Source organism: Lutjanus erythropterus, chromosome 15 (genome assembly GCF_056507025.1).
Source record: "Lutjanus erythropterus isolate fLutEry1 chromosome 15, fLutEry1.hap2, whole genome shotgun sequence".
In the NCBI taxonomy this organism is placed as follows: domain Eukaryota; kingdom Metazoa; phylum Chordata; class Actinopteri; order Lutjaniformes; family Lutjanidae; genus Lutjanus; species Lutjanus erythropterus.
The window spans coordinates 21,278,920-21,301,868 of NC_139331.1; the positions used below are offsets into that span (position 1 = coordinate 21,278,920).

Consider the following 22,949-nt stretch of genomic DNA (forward strand, 5'->3'; position numbering starts at 1 on the left):
GTCTCTCTGCTCCTCTCTACTCCTCCTCCCCTTCCTCTCTTCTCTCCTCCTTCTCTCCAGGTTTTGAGTTGGGGCAGAGGGAGGGAGAACCTGATGAGAAACATATGGACAACAACGGTTATATGGTTGGTTATTCTACAGAAATGTATGGTATAAGATAGATAGATAGATAGATAGATAGATAGATAGATAGATAGATAGATAGATAGATAGATAGATAGATAGATAGATACTGAAGTTAAAGTGACACCACACTGAAGAAATATTCTGTGACAAGTACAAATTCAAAACTTAACCATGCAGAAGTACTGGTGTTGCACCAACAAAGATTACTTTAATCTAAGATAAATTCTAGTCAAATATTAGAAAAACTAGGATTAAAATGAGTAAATCCAGATTTACATGATGTAAAATGAAATTAAATACAGTATAGATATGCAGTAAATAAAAAATACATTTGGGTGCTGTTGGGACTTAGTAAGTATAAAACATTGAAGAAACCCAGCTACAAAGAGTGAAAGTACCTATGGCCCATTTTGGAATAATATACATTATTGGATTATAAATATTGCTGCATTAATGTGTCAGTTGCTTTAATGTTGCAGCTTGTAGGTGGAGCCAATTTGAATTATTTTATGGACTCCTGCATAGCTTAACTTATAATAATAAATCATAATTTACTGACTGATTTATATTTTTTATTAATAATCTAAATTTACAAAGTAAATAAAACTATCAATTAAATATATTGGAGCAAAAAGTACAATATTTGCAAAATGCAGTGGAGTATAAGTATAAAGTAGCAGAAAATGAAAATACATAAGTAAAGTAGTTGTGCTTAAGTACATTACCTGAGTAAAAGTATGTAGTTACTGTCCATCATAGACAGACACACAGACAAATAGATAGGAGGAATACTTAGATCATTAACTGAAGCGAAAAAATGAATACCACAGTATAGAAATACTACATTACAAGTAAAATTAATGCATTCAAAATTTTGCTATAAAAGTGCTAGCATGATTGCAAACTTAAAGTACCAAAAGTGAAAGTAATCATTACATGGAATGGTCTATTTCAGAATAATATACATTATATCACTGGATAATAATTATCTGTGCATTAATGTGTTCATCACTTTAATATTGCAGCTGTTAAAGGTAGAACTCATTTTAATTACTCTATATAGTTTTACTGCAGGGTAGCTTGTAAATTTCCCCCAAAGCATCTATAAAGTTTAATCTTTAATAAGACATCGTCCTTTATTTGTTCACTATATTGCGTAATGGATGTGTAATGTGAATCTGCAAAGTAACTAAGGTTATTAAATAAATGCAGTGAAGTACAATATTTCAATATGTACAGGAAAGTGTTATATTATTTTAGGCCTATTTCTGATGCATTAAGGTGCATGTAATATTTTTATGTTTTAACTGGGTGAGACTAAGCTAATTTTAAGTAAATTATAAACTTTCAGGTAGTTTAGCAATGCATTCACTGTGCAATACTTGAGTTCATGCACTGTCCAGTCAATTCAAACATATCTAATGTTTTTCTTTTTTGCTTTATTTTTCTCGTTTTTTTAACTTTACACCCTGGGGCTTTTGGGAGCATATGGCAACCCTGACTTGGAGTTGCATTGCAGTTCATTGAGATTGTAAGCAATATTCTGAGCAAAACATTCCACAGCTGAGGCAGGTGCTAAAACACTGAATCCTATAAGAGTTTTAAAGTATACACCAGTGTGCTGCACAACTACAGCAGTTTTGGAAATAAAAACTTCAGACACTACAAAGTAAATGAAATGTTGCATCAGCACAGCTTGGGCTACCAAGAAGAGCGAACATACAAGGGACCAGACAAATGGAGAAGACTTGAAAAGAACTAAATGGAGCACAGAATACTTCAACAGTGAAGGGGGCAGCAGAGTTGGACAGAAGTTTTAGTCCAGTTGTGTCCACAAAGTTACACAACTGTTCTAGGGCTCCTCCTGCTGCCCTGCACAACTCACCACACTCTGGGGCAAAACTGAAGCTGCCAGGGATGAACAGTCACAAAAAACAACAGCCTGATATGAGACATGAAATGAGGGAAAACTGTAAATGTTTTCTCTATTTGTGTAGAGGACGTTTGTTACCAGAAAAGGTTTTAAACTGAAACTAGTTGAAGTTGATTTTGACTGGAGTAACCAATAATGATGCTAAATAATGACATAAAGTTGGTAAATATCGAAACACAGCCACCAAAGTCTGAGGGTTGAAACTTTCATGAGAGCATTGAACAGTAATGCTCTAATGAAAACTGGAATGTACACTGTCCTAACAAAAAAGCTGAGAAAACCCAAAGCAGCTTTCCAGATTTTTGAGTTTTCAGTGCAACTCAAGCTCTTAAGTTTTGAAAAAGCTTCACCAAGACATTATAACAGCCTGAATCAAAGGACTCAATTCACCCTTAAGCTGTGGTTTAAGGTATTGAGGAAGTTACAAATAGAGAAACACGCTAGGGTCCTGAATTGGGTACAAGCCTCTAAAAATCACTCTACGATACCCATCAAACAAAAATGGGAGAGAGAGTCAGAAACACAAATATCAGAGGAGACCTGGATGGAAATATGTGAGAGTCAAGCAACCACTGCAATTTCAAGATCATTGAGAGAGTTTGGCTGGAAGAATGTAGTGAGAATTTTTATTACTCCTAAAATAACAGCACTGCAAACAGGCACACAGAGCCGGGGCTTATGTTGGAGAGAATGTGGAACCTCTATGACTAATCACTTTCATGTCTTTTGAGCCTGTTCAAAAATCCAGTCATACTGGAGGGAGGTGGCCATCGAGATAAACAAAATAATGGGGGTGGAGCTAGATTACACTTTTGTTACCTTATATCTTGGTAAAATACCTGAAACACTCCTACACAAGGACAAATACTTATTGAAGGTACTTTTGGCAAGTAGTAGGAAAGCTATAACCCGAAAATGGTTGCAAATTGATCCTCCAACATTGGCCCAATGGTGGGGGATAGTGAAAGAAATCTACTGTATGGAGAGACTTACTTTTTGTTTTAAGACTTGAGTTGGAGAAATGTACTGAACGCTGGGGAAAACGGATTTTGTACGCACTCTGTTTAGAATAGTATAATATTATACCATGATGTATGAAAAATGTAGAGATTTTAAATGTAACACCCATGATGACCTCATGTTCCTTGTTTTTATATTTCAAATAAATGAAAAAAAAAGTTAAAAAAGAAAAAGCTTCACCAACTACTAATCTTTTGAGATAATTCACTTTTTTTCGTTTGATAAACTCATCATAAGTAAACTCTGAGTGAAAGTGAATAATGGTTGATATTTTAATATTTTCAGTTACAATTTATTTTCAGATATAAGTAAGGCTTAGCTCACAATGATCAAATTTTAAATACAATTATTTTTGCGTCATGCAGTCTATTTTATTATTTTATTTTGAAAAAAAAAAATTTAAGTGAATTAAACTAAGTTTTGCTTCCTCTGTTATATCCTTTAGTGTACTTATCCACTGTGCAGGCCATTTTAGCTGTTTACTCACCGTTGAAAACACTGCTATATTATAATGTTACAGCTCACCAACTTGTCAATCACTTCATACACCTGTGCATGTGTGTAGTGATGCGAGTGTGATCATGCAATTGTGGGTGTGTGTGGCTCAGTTTCCGTATAGGCAGGCAGTGTGAGTGTGTGTCTGTGTGTTTGCATTTTTTTTTTTTTTTTATGTGTCCGGTGTCAGTCAAGCTCCCCGCAGACCCTCAGACCTCCAGAGGCAGGGAGGCTGACTCTGCAGACTGTGAGGCTGAAGATGGGCTCTCTTCACTGGGCTCGGAGCTCCGGGCAGCCCTGGAGTTCTGCCAGGTCTCTGTGGGGCTGGGCTGCGTCGAGGCTACACCTGGACTGGACAACAAGGTGAGTCACATCATGGGATATATTCACTTAGAGATTTGCTGCACTATTGGTTTACATATTGGGCAACTTATTCATATAATATATAGAAGTAATGTATTATCATGAACAAAGATTTTTTTTGTGTTCATCAATGTCATATATATAAAATTTCAGTGAGCATCAGGTAGAGTATCTGCATATGCAATACATTGTGCAATACTTCAACTTTGCAACACATACAGCATTAATTACTTTTATATATTTGTTATATATTCCAGCATGATGCACATATTGGCAGATATATTTCTTACATTTTTTATTTGTTAATTTTCTATTTCTTTTCTGTCTCTATATATTGTGGTATAATGTAATAATTTTTGTTGCACAGTCTGCACTTAGTCATCAAACTCATTCTGTCATTTTACACGTGAAGGATTAGCAATATTGTTGAAAACTTCAGTTATTTTTTTTTTTTCACTTAACTTTTCTGAACCTCTTGGAGTGAAAAGATGCTGTTTTAGTAAAATGGGTGAAGGCACAAAGAAACCATGATCTTTAATGAACTGGTTTTGATCATCAGGTTCTTCCAGGAGGATGAGGAGATGCTGATTCTGACCAACAGTGATGAGTTGAACAGAACCTACAGTGAGGACAACAGACTGCCTTCTGACAACATCATAAGCCAAAATAATGCCCGCTGTGATGACACCAGAAGAAACAGACCATTTCTGACTGAGCAAGATAATCCCAGTATGAGGGAGAGACCAGCTCTTAACCTGACGGGATCCACCAGCACCGCCTGGCAGGACAGTCCAGTTTTTAAAGAAACCAGAGCTACCGTCATCTCCTCTGGACCCAGTACCATCACCATAACGTCAGCAGTTTCCTCTGCAGGCTCCCTGTGGTTCAAAAACGCCACAAGTTACAGCGAAGGCAGGAGATCCTCAGAGATGCAGGCTCACAAGATAGGAATCAACAGCGAAGAGAACCACAGTCAAGGGAACATGAGACAATTGCAGAGCAACGAAGCGAACTTGCAAACACAGAGACTTTTTGAAGATGGAGGGGAGAAAAAGGAACTAGAGGAAGCTATGGAGCAGACTTATCAGTTGTGTACCAGCCTTGAGGAAGAGAGAGCAAGTATGAGTTTGGCTAATCCAGTTCAGAGCCCCAGTACCAGCACCACAGGTCTGAATCCCACCATCACTGCCTGGGAGGCTGGCTGGAATGTCACAAATGCTATACAGGTACACTATTACAGTATACATGCATCATCAGACAGAATTCAGAATACTGTGACCTATTGCCAAATTATAGTTTTTTAGACTTATGAATATATTTTATCTCTTTTTCACATCTTTCTACCTTTGTAGCCCTTTTTACACAGGGAAACCACAATACTGCTACAACAAAGACCTGTATCCTGGGCGTTCACACCAGAAGTGCGTTTCTTAACGACTCTGCTCCTATGGTCTTTTCTAATCACACGTAGAGCTGATAACCTCATTTTTAACATAACGCCTTTTGTGTGTTCTTGGACAGCTGGGCGTGGCAACTGCAACAGTGAAGTTAAAGGGACCACCGCCTTGTGTAATGATCTGTGTGGAGGGATTTCTCTCCTCCCTGGGAGTTTAGACTTACCTGACAAATATGTGGAATAAATACACTGTATAAAAAAAGGTAGATGCTATTTGCACCAGGGGCAGAATGGCCAATGTGGCTTTTTATGCCTGGGTGTATATAGCCTAGCATGGCAGAGACAAGCACCCAGGTGTCTGTAGCAAACAATGATATTTGCACCAAGAGTGTAAATAGTGGCTATTTACACCTGCATGGCAGAGACAAACCATGATCTGTACCTAAACCCAAACAAGTAGTTTTGTTGCCTAAAGCTAATCAAGCTGCAAAACTGAAATTAATGATTAAAACATTGTTAATAACAGGTACTATTGCCATGTAATTTCACACTATTATCAAATCTCAGTCTCCCAGGGTGAGATTCAAACCCCCTCTACCACAGGAAAGCCTAGCACTGTACCCATTCACCCCCTGCAGCCACTCATCCACAGTGTTGTTACTTTTTATAGCTAAAATAAGGGGTTGGGTGCAATTAGCCAAATATCTTCTGTGTACCTATTTGCACCCAGTGTTGGGCAAGCTACTTGGAAAATGTAGTGAGCTCAGCTACAAGTTATTCTACATTAAATGAAGCTTCACTACACTGAAGCTACCCACCAGAGAAATATAGCAAGCTAAGCTACAATGAAATGACAAAAGTAGCTTAACTAGATCAAAGCTATTTTTTTAAAGTAAAAATAAAGTATCTATGTATCTGTCTGTCTGTGTTTAGTGGTATATTTATTAGCCCCCTTCTGTACTAGGAGCCATCTAAACAAATATCATATTATTTATTTAAATTGACCACAACAATTTGGTTTTGTAGAGAAGTTCGTAAAAAAAACCTGTACAAGTGATATTTCTGAGGAACATAACCTAAAGTTATACTATACTCATTTTTCTTACCTCTTTCTGCCTAAATTCCCTTCACACACACACACACACACACACACACAGTTTTATTCTTTTTGCTGCCAAAGGACATGTTGTTAGCTAGCGCCATGTTAGCTGTTGGTGTTTGCTGACTGATTTGTGATGATTAGCTTAGCTGGCGATTGTTGTGTTAACATCGGGAAATACCTGAATGTGTGTCCTTAAATTTGTGTTGGACGTCTTGGATGTTGACAGGAGCTTTCTTTTGTGGTTCCACGGTAAACACCAGAACTTGTAACTGTTCTGTGAGGACTCGATAAGTAACATGAACTTGTTAAAGTATGGCCATGGAGATTCACGAGAAGTACACGTCTCTGCCCCCTCCTCTGCCATTACCTCCTGTTTCGCACTTCCATCTCGCCCCGCTGCATCAGACAATTCGCGGGCATCTTTTTATATACAGTGTACGGCGGCCATCAGCACGAGCAGGTACGTGACGTCACATGGAAGATGCATTTAAGGTTTAGAAATGCGTGGGGAAATGTGGCTTCTGTGCTATTTGATGTAGAAAAACAGCGACGTTACGAGCACGTTACTGAGAAACGTAGTTAAACTAGTAACGCCGCTACTTGTAACGCCACTACTGCCCAACACTGTTTGCACCTGGGTACAAACAGACACTGTCAAAAAATATATATATATATAATATATAAAATATAAAAATATAATTACTACCTTCACTGCCTGCTTTAAGGACAAACCACAATGCCTCCCCATTCTGTGTTCACACCTTTTATACAGAACAGCCAGGAAGACTAACAGTGCATCATTCCTACCTTTAACAAACTGTGTAAGAGGGGCCTCAGGCTACTGTATTTGATGTGACCAGAAGGCCTTTTTGACCCTTTTAATACTGTGAAACAATCAGAGTTTGGTTAAGTTGAGGCACAAAAACTACTTGGTTAGTGTAAGGATAAGACCATGTTTGGGGTTAAAGTAAATATCTTACAACACTTTTACGTCTCACAACTGAAAGTCTCCTGATGTACATTAAGCGACTGGAAACATGAAAGTCACATAACGTTACATACCTTACAACTTTTAATGATATTTTAGTGAAAGTCCTGTGTTTGTTTGATCCATCCAGTCATGGGCTGTAACACATTAAACATCAACGGTTACATACACGGTCTTGTCAAGAAATTGTTTTACTTTTACTGAGGTATTTTTCAAACAAGAGTACTTTACTTGTAATTGAGTAATACTGAGTAATTTAGCAGTACTTGTGCTGGAGTACAGATTGTCTATATGCTTTTCACTACTGTGTAAATCCAGGGGAGAACATGCAAGTCACCTTGCCTTAGTAACCTCTGTCTAATGAATGTAATTTAGCTACAGTAGAGAATGTAGCCTGAAGTTTGGACAGTCATGAAACCTGTTCACCATGCATGACAGTAAACAATGTCACCTGCAGTGTCAGTGTGTCAGTCAACGTTATTTAATAATTGCATTGCAGCCATGAAGTGTATCTATTCCTTGTATCAAATTTTGAGTCTCCTGCTGACGAAACATAGCTCATGTATACGGTAGCTGCAAACTTGGAATTAATTATTTTGTTAGATCAGTTCCAGCAGTCTCTAAAACTTTGTCTCTCTCTCTTTTCCGAGACAAATGCAAAATGTAAAAGCCAACTTTTCAGGCAGCAAGCTGCACACTACATTGAAAAAGCATTAAACCTGCAGACTATTGAATTTGCTCCCATTGTGTTTTAATATTACTAAACAATGCTGTGCGGTCTTGCCGGCTGTTTGTCAGGCACTCTCCAGTCTTCATAATCAAATAAAGCGTGAATCAAATCGTTTAAAAAAACAGAAAAGCTCCCAGTCACAGCGTGTCCTCGTGGCGGTAATGCTAATAGCTTATTATGCTGTAAATGCTGGGCTGTATTCAACTGCTGCACTCATGTAAATGTGTTCTTTCACTGAATAACTGTGGTGTAATTGAATGGAGTCACTGGGTCCATGAAGAACATTATGACATTAGGGCATCAATACAGTGTACGCATGCATACACACACATATAAATGAAGACATGTATGCAAACATGTTCCTTCAGGAGTTGAAGGTGAATTTAAATCAAATGCTTCTGCGTCGGATTGCTGTGAACACGCAGGCTTTTAATCACTGTTAGCTCTGCTGTCAGTACATAAATACATATACCAACACATAATATTTAGTAGATAAACACGTTTTATGTGCTTGGTTTATTGATTCTAGTCTATCTATCTGACTGCCAGTGTGTTCCAGTTGTCATTAGAGACAGAGTTTATGTGCCAGACAAGAATCTCTGTCTCTAATGAATTATATTACTGATTTAAATCAAATCTGTTTCTTCTGTAACCTCAATGCTTTTAGCTATATTTAAATTATTTTGTCCCTAAAACCAGGATGTGGTTTGAATAGTTTTTATTTTACTGCGTTTCACAGCAGCATGTTTTTTAAAGGGACAGTTCACCCTAAAATCAAAAATACACATTTACTTACCTTTAGTGCTATTTATCCATCTGGATTGTTTTGGTGTGAGTTGCAGAGTTTTGGACATACTGGCTGCAGAGATGTGTGCCTTCTCTAGAATATGACGTGACTAAACAGCACTCGACTTGCTGTGCTCAAAGTGCCAAAAAAAAATATGTTTGATTTAACAATCAGAAATCACGACTCAGTTACTCAAGATAGTCCACAGACCTTGTTGTGAGCAATTTGATGAACTGTCCCTTTAATTCTGCTGAAGGAGTATCAGCTTCTTTCCATAACTGCTGGGTTGGTTAATGTTTTATAGGTTATTCATTACCTGCAGCGCAGTGTAATCAGGAACCTTAACCAAACGGATTGCTCATTAATCCCTTTGGTTGGGGTTGCAGACAGGTTAAATTAAGGTGAATGCACGAACGTTGCAAAAATCGTCTTTTTGTATTTAAAATCTTAGACAGTGATGGATATCCACAAGATAAATGAATGATTATCTGATGTGTAAACACTTATCATTATCGTAATGGCAGATCCATTTGTAAAGAGCCTAACAGATGTCTTAATAATGAAAAAAGAACAGCAGTTTTATCTCCTATCAAGGCTAAAAAGAAAATATGTATTTTCCGATGGTGGTTTATTGATGCCAATATAACTGACTGTCTGCCAGCTTAATAAAGTTTTTATTAGAGAGCAAATTTGCTGCCAAAAAATGCAAAAAGCAGCTCCAGCTCTCACAGCTCCCAACTTGGGAATATTATGAAACTCAGTTTTAATTCCAACCTGACTGTTAATGAGGCAGCTCGATTGTGTGTGTCTGTGTCTGTGTCTGTGTCTGTGTATGTGTGTGTGTGTGTGTGTGTGTGTGTGTGTGTGTGTGTGTGTGTGTGTGTGTGTGTGTGTGTGTCTTCAGCGTTGATTAGAGATGTGGACCTTTTGTTTCCGACACTGAGAAGTACTGAAATTAATTGAAATGATTTTGATGATCTGTTTTTGAGTGTCACTTTACCTTAAACTGGGTTGAAAATCCAAGATCCAAGTTTTAAAAAAAATGTTTTTCAAATCCAAACACAAGCCGTAGGGAAATGTAGAATGTCCCCGTTTTGTTTTGGAACGATTGCTGTCAAAAGTTATTTGGTTCATTGTGCTGCCAAATACATCCCAAGACCCTGCGAGAGAAGTGAGGCTGAATAAATGCTGCAGGTTAGTGTATTAAAAAAGTACATTTCTGCAGCTATAGTTTCATCTTCCATCAGTGAGTTCATACATCACCTCCTTTAATCAATCATATTTTTTCTCAATTAATTGATTAATCATTTGGTTTATAAATTATCAGAAAATAATGAAACACGCAAATTCCCCAGAGATAAAGGGGCGTCTGCAGATTGCTTGTTTCGATGCTGCAACTGCAATATCTGACCACAACACTCTTAAAAAGCAAGATAAAAACCCAGTTAAGATGCAAATATAATATTAACTAACAAGGGTACACCAGGTTCTGTGTACTCATTACAAGGAGTACTACTAACCTCTGAAAACAATTGTATTATTCTTCAGTGGCTCTGGAGGGAGCGAAGTACCACCTCAAAAAACCTAATGATGTCAGGGCAAAGTCATCAGGGTTAGGACAGCCTGGGCTCATAGAATGTATAAAAGAAGTAAACGCAGCAACTCCGCTGGTTTCCAAAAAAAGTCCAATTAGTCTTTGAGACCACTATGTCACCCTCTGTCCTTAGACCCTCACATTTGGTCAGGAAATGGAAGAAAACTCAGGAAGAGTCATAGAAGAGGGGTGCCTTTGTAAAGACAGACAGACATGCAGCAGATGCCGTACAGAACAGATCATTAAAATCACATTATATACAAAGTTTGATCACAAGATTTGCAATACGTGTAGATTAAAGAATGTATATGAGGACTGTGGCACCTGAGCCATACAACCTCCTCACCACGAGACATGGAAGAAGACAGGCCTTCCTAAGAAGGGAAAAAAAAGAGAGTGGGAGCTAAAAAGAGAGGGGAAGAGAAACTCATAGAGCTCGGCTGCATGTAGAAACAAAACAAAAACAGAGGGTTAGAGAAATGCAATGATTTTATGAAGGTTTACAGTTTTATTTCCCATCTGTAGGACAATCAAGAACCATAAGTAGCAAGGGTTAAATCATTCACTGAGACTGAGAGCAGCCCATCAAGGTATCAGAACAGCTGCCAATCAATTTTCTGACAATGCACAAATCAATCAGTCAACTAACTGTTTCAGCTCTACAATATTCATCTCACAACGCTACGCACCTCTCATTATATTATATTTAGTGACAAAGGATGTACTGGTACCAAGCATCTCAATACATTTCATAAACTCAAAAATTACGTGGGAAAATGACATTTGTATTAAGAGACGAAGGCACAAATTGTAGATCTTTTTCAAAGTTTTTCACCTGAACAAATAAAACAACTTTGATTAAACTTGGGGATTGGTCATGGTTGAAAAAAAATGACACTTCCAGTTATTTAAATGTCAAACCTGTCTGTTTCTTTATCCCCTCAAGGTGGGAAAAGACATTTCTCTATCACTTTTTGTGCACGGGGCATGTGCTCGCATATAATAATGTGCATAACCTGAAGGGCAGCAGTTGAAATCTTGCACCAGACAGACAGGAGCAGTCTTTATTTGCTGCTTGGTGGTTGATATTGTCAAGTATGAAAAAGAGCATATTTCTCAACGTTGCTTGAATAAACAGATTTTAAAGGTTTCTTTGCTCGTCAGATGGAGCTGAAAAGAATAATCTTCTTCTCTATCTTCTTCAGAGTCAATCAGGGATATTTTTTTTTCTTCTTCTCTTATTGTACCCCTTTGTGATTGGGAGCTGCTTCAGGTTGTGCTCAGAGTAACCAATGAGGAATTAGCTGGCAAAAACACAGAGAGAACGAGCAGTGGAGAGAGAAAGAGAGAGGGGAGATGAAATCAGATACTTGAGCGTCAGATTTCTCTCTTTCATCCCCAGCAGCTCCATTTGAACATCAAAGCTCTATCAGCATATGCCTAACAGACACCAGTTACAAAATAGTAACTTGAAAGAGAGAGAATGTGCGCTTGTCTGTTTATGCATCCACAATGTGTGTTTCTCTGTGTGTGTGTGTGTCTGCGGTGATGATGTGCTATGATGTGTTTCCATAACTCTCTCTGCGAGCCTCCATGTTCCAACATCCAAAACACAGCAGCTCCATCAAAGTAGCTCCGTGTCTCCTCTGATCTCCTCCCGTCCTCCTCCTCTTCTACCTACAACCTCCTGCTCTCGAGCCGAGAGGTCGCACCTCTTCCTTCTCTCCTCTCTCCTCTTCCACCCGCAGTCCCTCTCTCCTCCTTTCTCCTCTGTCTGGCAGTCGCTTACGTTTTCCCCTTGGTGACGGGTCAGAGCTTGACGCTCCTCTTCCTTCTGCTCCTGCTGGTCTCTCCTGCATCCTCGAACTCTCCAGGCATTGGGCCAAAACTCTCCACTCGCCTCCTCATCTTCCAAACATGAATGCTCCTTTCTTTTCTTTTCTCTTCATTGCCTCTTCAGCACTCTTCTCGTTCTTTGACATTCCTCTTTTCTTGCAACAAAGTTTTAGAATTCTAATGTTCTTAACATGCTTCCTTGATCTCTAATGTCATATCATGGTCATTTTATGAAGTATTACAATAAATATATTACAGATTTCTCCTTTAAGATAATATTTTTTTCAAGATAAGATAAGATAGAGCTTTATTCATCCAGAGGGACATTGTTGTGCAGCAGTCACAGTACAAAGTGTCTTTCTGTCTACTGACTGTGTTCTTGCAGTCTTGACCTGACTGATTAAACATTTTTTAGACACATTTCTAAATGACCTTTTTTTTAAATATCAAAATCAAAGTTTCAGTCAGGCTTCCATGCATGTCATTGCACAAGATCTGCTCTTATCACAGTAACAAAGGACCTCTTGCTTACAGTTGATGCTACTGGATTTTTGTCTTGACTTGAGTTCTAAATTGGACACTATGGATCACTGTATCCTATAGGATCACCTTGAAAAGTGTGTTGGCGTCTGCTCTGAAATGGTTTAAACCCTGATTATCAAACAGGACTCTCTCAGTAGCCTTGGGTAATTCCTTCTCTTCAGTGGCCCCTCTGACCTGTGGTGTCCCCCAAGGCTCCATCCTTGGCATTTTGTTGTTCTGTATATACATGCTACGATGGAGACACATCATAAACAGACACAAAATCTGTATTGAAAGGATAGAGACAAGAAAGACAGGGAGAAAGACAGCTAGAATCAAAACATGGCTTCATGATCTGTCTCTTAACCGCTCAGCTAGCAGGTTGCTCCACAAGAGGCAACTTTTTGAAAGTGGTCCTGGTCTCTTCCCATTTCTTATCTGCCTCAAAAAAAACCCCACACTTTCTACTCTTTCTTCTTTCCTCCTCTCTCTCCTCCCTCAGGGTATCTTTGTGTTGGGTTTACCCTTTGCTCTGGTCCAGTCGGGTTATGTGGGTCTTGTTCTGCTGGTTCTGTCAGCTTGGGTTTGCAACCACACAGGGAGGATCCTGGTGGCCTGTCTATATGAAGATGAACAAAGGTATGTTTTTTTATTTATTCCTATTAATTTGGTGCCAATTAATCAACCGCAACATCACTTTCTAACCAGGTTACATCACTTTGATTACATGAAAGCACCTTATGACCACAGTCGGCTTTCTATTTTACTGATAGCAAAGATGCTCTAAGCAACTTATTTCACTTGGCACGTCTGGAATGTTTTTTTTTTTTTCTTGGAGTCATTGTTGACTGAGTTTGAGTGTCTGCAGATGGTGCTCTACTCTCTATTTTCAGCAGTGGTGACTATCATTTCTGACAGCAGAGTCCTTCAGATATGTAGTCTCTCTATTCTATTCAGACTCCTTGGGGGAATCTAAAACCTATTGTGGTCTGAACACAGAGTAGAGTTTGTAGAGTCATGTCCATGTTATTCTGTTCATTCAGCGGTGGTGAGCCTCAGAAATTCGCCACTGCCACAGCTAAAAGAAAAGTGAATGTGTTTTTAGTTTAGTTTCACATAAAAATAAACACACACACACAAAAAAACACCCCACATGAAAGAAATATAAATATACGTGTGAGGATGTGGTAAAAAAAAAACTGTAATGGCTTATATGAAAACCACACACAAAAGACATACAAAAACATAAAAATATATTTAAAATTTTAGTGTTTGACAATTGTATATATAAAATGTGTGGAATTTTGCAGTGAGACAATACAAAGAAGTCAGAGTAGCTGCCTTGTTTACAATGTGATCAGTAGTTTCTAAGAATGATAATTTTATTCCAAATGAAATGCTGTTAACAGCAGAGATTTTAAATCTTTTTCTAAACAGACAATGACACAAAGGAATCCATTAAATGTACTTTTTCATTTGTCAAGATAAGTCCACTATATTTGAAAGATGTGTGAAAAGAAAATGTGTTGTGTAAAACTGTGTTAGTTGTCTTCACTTTTGCCTTGTTGGTTTGTGTGATTCAGACAAATTAAATTCTGACTCAGATTAGTTCAACTGAGCTGAGTTTGAATTTAAATCTTCATTACTAGCTGTAAAAAGGAAAAAAAATAAAAGCAAACCCCAAAAAACACCTCATTGTGCTCACTTAAAAAACTGGAACATTAGCTCCAAAACAGCTAATGAAAATGTTCAAAATCCAAATTGAATTGTGTAATCCTCAAATGATGCATTTGTATTTAAGACTCACATTTTACAAAGAAGAATAAAAACAAAAAAGAGTGAAGTAAAAAAGTATAAAGTAATACAAAAGAATAAACAATAATAAGTGTAAAATACCATTAACAATTAAATACAACTAAACAGGGTGCAAAAGCGTTCAGCTGCAAAGAAACGTGAAATGAAAACATGAAAATATGAGTTTGTACCAGGCATAATTTATTATAGCAAGAGGTTGTTTGTATCTTTCAGTGGAGGGTCTGGTTTGGTGTCAAAGGTCCGAGTCCGACACAGCTACCAGGACATAGTGGAGGCCTGCTGCAAAGGACTGTGGCCCAACTGGCCTGGACTGGCAGGGTGGATGGTCAATGTAGCTCAGGTAACACACACAAACACACGCATTATTTATTCTGCAAATTAGTTTGAACATGTCTATAAACGGAGTCTTTGAACATTTCTTTAAAGCAAGTGAAGCAATCTTCCAAGTTTCTTGGACCAAGTGGCAGTAACTTATCAAACTGCGCTGCACTGGAAAACCAGTGGAATTACATAATTCTTTGGAGTCATTATACTGGACTGCTTCGATATTTTTGAGGTGGGGTTGTATGAGGTACTTATGCACCACCAAAGTCACACAGTAACATAAACAAACAAACCAAGTAAGGCAGTGGTAGACCAGCAACTCCTGTGTTGTGTAAGATAAAATTACTTACTTTGCCAATGGAGTTTGGCTAGTTTGGAGAGAGCAATACAAAGTAAAGCAGTGAAGACTATATTAAATATATACTATATTAAATACTAAGTAACTCATACAACCCCACTTCAAATAATCTGAACTATCCCTTTAAATTGTCTTGCTTAACATTATGTTTACATGCAGTAAACAGCCTGTCTTTTCACTCTGTTTCTTCATTTATTCCAGGTGATTGAACTGTTGATGACCTGCACTCTGTATCTACTCGTCTCCACCAGTTTGTTGTTTGACAGTCTGTCAGGAATGACTGTTCCCAGATCAGTGTGTTCTCTGGTGTCTCTGATGTTCCTGCTGCCCTGCCTGCTGCTGACTGATCTCAGACCAGTCTCCACCCTCAGCCTGCTGTGCTCCCTGGCTCACATACTGATCAGGTGATTGAACACAAGTTCTGTAGCATCGCGTTTGTTCTGTCAGCTGATCAGCACCAGCTGACAAAACTCACCAATCGTATTAACTCAGGTCAACAGGGCGGCCTTTATAATCTACTCTCATTCTCACTCTTGATCTGTGCGATCATTTAGCAGCAGCTGCTGGTCCTGCCGTCTGCTCCCACCTGCTCCACACTGCTGTTACTGGTTGTTTCATTCATTTCTCGTGCCAGGTGTCCTGCATGAAACAAGGCAAATGGAGCCGAGTCTTGAAGTCCACCAGCTCCAAGATCCCTGTGATGTTTCAGAGCTTTCCTTTGGCTGTTAAGTGATGTGTAAATACAAAATGCTTCTCAGTTTATTTCCTCATGATTCAAGACTTAAAGGTCCAGTGTGTTCCCTTAGAATGACCCATTTTAATCTACAGAGGCTGCGAGTCCTCTTGTATGGAGGAAGCCATTTTTCTACAGGGGCCCAGAATGGCCAGCCTTTCGTGCTTTTTGTTTGTTTGTTTGTTTGTTTTGAATTTCACAGACGCCATAGGTTCTCCTTCACGCTCCTGAGGTGTTTTCAGTCTCCAAGCTCACCACTAGATGTCGCTAAATCTCACACACCAGTCCTTTAAGCAGAGAGAAAAAATGTTTTATCTGGAGATTTATTTGATCTATTTATACTGAAGCTCTTGCTGTTGCTTGGATTAATTGGTAGCGACCCACAGAAACAGAGGTTAAATCATCAAATAAAACCATTTGGTGCATTCACATAATTGTAAATGGTGAACGTAACATTTTTTAACCTTTATTTAACCAGGAAAGTCCCATTGGGATTAATTATATCTTTCTCAGTGGAGACCTGGCAAAGACAGTCAGCAGCAAAAACACAAAGTTACAGACAGGAAACACAAAAGAAGACAAAGTATGATAAACAGACATTTTTTACTCACATTTTAAAAAGTTAGCTTGTTGCATAATCAGGTAAATTAAAAGCACTGACAACCCATATGCTGCTAATTCTTTCACTTTTGATTTAAAAGCATTTAACAACATTAATTCTCTGAGTTTTCAGTCATTTTGCAACATATTACACACCGCGGGTGCAGAATACTGCAAAGCCCCCTTTTTTTAATTTTTGCCCAGGTACAGATGATTGTTTAATAAATAAATAAGTGAACGTATCATTATTACATTCAGTCTGGATACTCTATTACAAAGCAGCATCTCTTATCTTCAGCCTGTTGGTGATGCTGTATTGTCTGAGTCGAGCCAGCAGCTGGGCCTGGTCCTCTCTGTCTCTGTCTGTGGACCCGGAGGAATTCCTCGTCTCAGTGGGCGTCATCATCTTCTCCTACACCTCGCAGATCTTCCTCCCTCCTCTGGAGGGCAGTATGGAGGACAGAGGGCAGTTCAATGCCATGCTGGGCTGGACTCATGGTGCCGCCTGCATCATGAAAACTATGTTTTCATTACTGGTCAGTGACATTGTGTGACACATCAGAATTTCCTGCAATTTCACTGGCATGACTGAGTTGATAGAGTTGTTTGTCTGAGTTTGTGATGGGTCTGGAAAAAAAAAAATGTGACAGTTTATTATTTTATAATTTGTGGATGGACAAATATCCAAAAATGTATATTTGGTTCACCATCTAGCCACCAGATGTGATTAAAGGATGAAAGAAGGGACAGACAAATGGAGTGATTGATTGACTGATTGCTTGAATTGCTTCCTTCATTAGGCCGTGTTGACCTGGGGGGCAGAGACCAGTGAGGTCATCACAGACAACCTGCCCTCTGACCTCCGACCTCTCGTCAACCTGTGTCTGCTGGCTAAAGCCCTGCTGTCCTACCCTCTGCCATTCTACTCTGCTGCTGAAATACTGCAAACCTGCCTGCTTGGAGGTGAACACAGATATATTTTTTATTCAAACCACTGACCGTGTCACCATACATGCAATGACAGCTCCTATAGGCCATCTGTTAAAAAGAACAGTCGTTTTGTACCCATGAAATAGAACTAAGGTGTAATGGTTAAGACTGACTTCAGATCTACATTTTATTTTAGTTATAATGACTGGTATGTGGATCACGTGTAGCCTTGGAAAGCTGTCGTTTGCTTTGCACATTTCAAAATACTCTGTGGAGCAACAGAAGCAGGCCTGTGGGTGGTGATTTGCTCATTCAAATCCCCCGATGATCAATAAAATTAGCATTGAAGAGAGTGAATCAGTCACATTTTTCTGTCTCATACTGCCCAGTTTCCCTTGAGTATGACATTTACTTGTTCCAGAGGTCCCCACCAATAGTAAACTGTGGTTAGACTGGGCAGAATCCAGCTTGAAGAAGCTTTGCTGGAACAGATTTGTTACACTTTTGTTACGTGCTGGAATCCACCCTTGTGCCACCATAAACACCAAAATTATGGTTTCCAAGAAAAGTAAGCAGTTAAAGGTGACCAGTGAAACAAGAGACAACAATAGTTTAGGAAATGTTTTGATGAACTAAACATTGTGTTAAGAAAATACAGTGTGAAGGATTATTTTTGCAAAAACAGATATCTTAATTTTATTTTCCTTTATCGTGTTTTTGTGTGCCATCTAGAAAATTTTAATCAAACATTGTTTATTAATTTTAAGAATGCCGTTTATCTGTGTGTAACAAGAGAACGTGAACAAAACAAACTGGCTACGTCTTCTAAAAATTTAAAAACCTGCTGCACCTACAGTGTGTTCTCTACCACCCTGTCTTGTTCTCCTTCTGTTCCTCTGTTGCCTGTTGCTGTGCAAAGTTTCAGAGACACAGATTGTCCCCATAAGCACAGTAAAACTCACTGTCCTGCCTCCTGGCGCACAGTGTGAGGGGAGACAGAGAGACGCTGTCTCCTGCCAGAGGAGCACTGACTGATATTACAGCATGCATGGGAATAAATTACAAAATAATAGATTTGTGTATATTTCTTACTTTCACCCTGATGGTCTGAATAACTCGCTAGTTTTGTCGCTAGATGCTTATTAAGTATTTTGGCATTAAAAGGAGACCCATGGTTAAAGGTAGGCAGCAGATCAACTGTGAGGCATTTGAGGGGGAGCACAATCTTTCAAAATTTAAAAACACATTGTTTGGGTCTATAATTAGTGCACATGCTTTGTCACAATATTGAATCTCATTAACAGTGATTAGGCACTGACAGACAACCATTATTTTAATTGATAATAATTATTGCAAGGGACAATTCAGTAGTCTCTGTTCCTATCCAATTCTACGCTGTTTTCAAGACCTGCAAAATAAGCAAAACATATGAAATGAAACCACAAAAATTATGATAAAAGGTCCAACCTGTAAGTAAGAAAATACACAGATATCACATGCCTTTTATTTCCATTTGAGAGCTGAGTGATCAGGGAAACTTTGCTGATGTGTTGACTGTCAACACATTTGTCACCATGGCTGAATTTGTCATAATTATTGACTGTCAACAGTCATGACATCATCAGATTACAATACTTCCTAAGTGTAGTGTAGTTTTATGATAAATATTTTTACTGGGGAAATGCAAATTAACACAAAATCACCCACAGCTTTTATGTGAAACACAGCTGTCAATTGTTACAGTAAATGTTACTTATGTTACTTGTGCTACCTCATTAAAATGACATCATACTGTAAATAAGGACACATGACTTCACAGTTTAAAGTTGGAGGTTGATGACACCTCTGCACTGATGTAAGTGAAAAACAATGACTCATAGCGGTGCGACACGTAAACAGAAGTTGCTTGCAGGGTCAACACAAAAACCTCTGCGTTGTCTTTCATCTTCTCTGTTTCAATCTTTCTACAGGTGCTGCTGGCTCATCGTATTCCAAACACGGAGGTCGCGGCGTGTCTCGTCAGGCCCTCATGGTCCGCGGCGCCTTGCTGATGACATCATACCTACTGGCCTTGCTGGTCCCCAGGTTCTCCCTGCTGATGGGTTTGACAGGCAGCGTGACCGGGGCGGCCATGACACTCATACTGCCGTGCCTGTTTCACCTCCGGCTGCAGTGGGGCCGCCTCACTGTGAGGGAGCGGCTGATAGATGTGTGTATACTGAGTCTGGGGGTCATCTGCAGTGCGTCTGGCGTGATTTGTTCAGTGAAAAGACTGCTGGAAGGACTGTAGGAGGGGCAGATGATGGATTGATGGATGGATGGATGATAGATGAATGTAAAGGTAGAGACGTGGACGGGTCACTTTGAAGGAAAAGACAGTTGAAGCTTTCCTCTGTTACTGATTTTCGAATACAGACGCTGTTCACTATTTATAGACCCATTTGGGCCAACGTCATAATTACGTCACAGTTTTCCACAGGTTATCATTTATGAAAAGACTCACAAAGAATACTACAAGCTGAGCTACTTGATAAGTATAAGCAAATTATTTAAACAGCATTTGTACAGTAATGATTCAGTCGTCATTCTTTCATTTTTAAATCACATGAGGTACCCTGATAAATTTAGTCCCATGCGAAGAGGGTTTTAAAGATTTAAAGCAGCCGTAAAAGGCCAGTTAGAGTAAAGCAGACAATCTGTGCCAACTTAATCTTTTATTTAATTTTATTTTGAGTTCACAGCTTTCTAAAACTTTTTAGATATAGATGCATTTAGGTGCAGTATGTAATATATTGACCAATCTGGACTTCTCTTAGCAGGTAATGAACATCATATGGAGGCTGAAATATTCTGTAGTGATGTAAGGATCCATTAGTTACCATGGTGAAATATTACACATGTTGCCAAGTGATGTTTCTTATTCATTGACCTGTCACCACAGCAGGTTTTTCTGGCATTCAATTATCCAAAGCATTTTATTCTAATTTTGAAGATTTAATGTCTAGATGAACATTTTTGATCTGCAGCTCTATTATAAAAAAAAAAGGTTCTGTGATATAAATGTGTGAACTTTATCTTTGTTATGAAAATTGTCTAATTAACCTTTAGGGGAAATAAACATTAAAAAACTATTATTTATCTTCCTCTAGTTTGTGCTGGAGAAGATTGAGTGATGCTTGTCTTATCTCATGTCTGAATTTGTAATGTTAAAATATGTATGGAGGGGATTTGTGTGTGTGTGTGTGTGTGTGTGTGTGTGTGTGTTTGTGTTTGTATCGTAGCAGGTGGGAGTCATTTGGCTTTGGTTCTGCTTCTGTTTATGTGCATCCAACGCACTGTGAGAACGGATTGAACCAAACTGAGAAAAGAAAAGAAAAGAAAAGAAAAGAAAAGAAAAGAAAAGAAAAGAAAAGAAAAGAAAAGAAAAGGGAACCACAGAGGGGACTAAAATGGTTTAATTTTTCACACTGTTAAAAATATCTACAGAAAATGTGAAAAGTGAGAGGAAAGAAAAATGAGCAGGAAAAAGATAAGACTGAGAAAGGGCGAAAACAAGAGAAGCGAATCACAGCAGAATTAAAGAAGGTCAGCAGAAAGAGAAAGTGGGAGAGGAGAAATTAAAGTTCTCAGCTTCTCCTTTGGGGAGTTTGATGTAACTGCAGATGATTCAGGCATCTGTGGGAACGCTGTGTTCCTACTAGTCACTGTTTAGAGATGTAAACACACACATGGACAGAAAACAGAGCAGAAAACTGTCCCTGAAAGCAAAGTGGATTTGCATTGTTTCTGTTGTTCAATAAATTTGTATTTGTGTTTAAATCAAAAAATAAAAACAAGCTCAACGGATCGACACTGGATTCAGATTTTTACTAACCAATAATATCATCATATACGGCACACACAGTCATCAGGTAAACATCAGGTAAGTAAACAATCTTAATTGTCTTAGAGTCACACAATTTAAGTTAAGCAAACAGTATCATCATATTTCATATTATACTATTAATATTAATATTTCAAAACCAATGAAAAACACTTATCTTCATTCCCTCTTCCTTCTTTTCCAGTTTTCAGTTCTTTTTTGTAAGGGTTAGAGTTACAAACTGTCTTCCTTCTCATGTTACAGCCTCATTCACTTAAAACTCTCTCTCTCTCTCTCTCTCTCTCTCTCTCTCTCTCTCTCTCTCTCTCTCTCTCTCTCACACACACACACACACACACACACACACACACACACACACACACACACACAGCTGACAGGGTGACAAAATCTTTAAGCCAACACACCTGTCACCTCCTCAACGACATCATTAGGAGCCGTGTGTGTGTGACAGAGAGAGAGTGAGAGACAGAGAGAATGAGAGAGAGAGAGGAAACTGAGGTCAGTTTCATATCACGACGTGGCATGTACACAGCATGTCAGTCTGTCAGTGATCCAGCGTTTCTCTCTCTCCTTATCCTTCTCCTTCTCTCTCTCTCTCTCTCTCTCTCTCTCTCTCTCTCTCTCTCTCTCTCTCTCTCTCTCTCACACACACACACACACACACACACACACACACACACCTTGAAATGGCCTTCAAAACAAGGTGACAGATTCAGACGTTGGCTGCCAGCTCAGGCATCCTTCACACCCGATCAAACATTTTTTCTGGTGAGTTCAAGGTGAAAAGATGTCTGGGCGTCTACTTCAGAGTAAGCATTTATTACATTAAAAATAAAAACTTTTTTTAGATGCCTGTCTATTTGTATCCAGGTTACATATATAAGCCTTATTATAACCTGACACAAACGTGACAAACTGATGATAAAGGAGCGTGGTGAGAAAAACCATCTGCTAAACAGATTAAGATCAGTTTTCACTCGACTGTGCAGCAGTAAGTCAGGGATAAATGGGGGACATGTATCACAATACGTATTAGAAGAAATGCTGTCATTTTACTGATTTAATCAGTCTTTTAGACAATTTTAAAACAAGCACAGACTTATTTGATTTTTAGGAAGTATAGTGTAAATAGTAACGTGATCATATCCTTTATTGAGTAAAAAGTGTCAAACACTGTTTACCTGTAACTGGATAACACCTCCAGCTCAGATTTACTTAAACATGTTGGGTTCTTGTCTTTTCAAGAAGCCTCGATGTAAAGTAACCTCACACTGTCGGGGCCGATCCATTCAGACAAGATAATTCAGAGTAAGAGTCTAAACGACACTCAGCGGCGCGAGTCTCCTCTGTGTGAAACTGTGAAACTACCAGCAACTGTGTCAGTCGTGACCCGGTGGTCCAATTCTGCACCCAA

At 38.7% G+C, this 22,949-nt stretch overlaps 1 protein-coding gene across 1 annotated transcript; it reads left to right on the forward strand.

The window, feature by feature from the left end:
• Positions 1-3,744: 3,744 nt before the first annotated feature.
• LOC146314372 (vesicular inhibitory amino acid transporter-like) lies at positions 3,745-20,026 on the forward strand. Its single transcript, XM_084737594.1, has 9 exons — positions 3,745-3,937; positions 4,497-4,666; positions 4,733-5,163; positions 13,395-13,531; positions 14,921-15,047; positions 15,591-15,793; positions 17,021-17,258; positions 17,523-17,685; positions 19,623-20,026. The coding sequence occupies exons 1-9, from the start codon at positions 3,834-3,836 to the stop codon at positions 19,940-19,942; spliced, it is 1,893 nt and encodes a 630-aa protein (XP_084593720.1). The 5' UTR covers positions 3,745-3,833; the 3' UTR covers positions 19,943-20,026.
• The last annotated feature ends 2,923 nt before the right edge of the window (positions 20,027-22,949 follow it).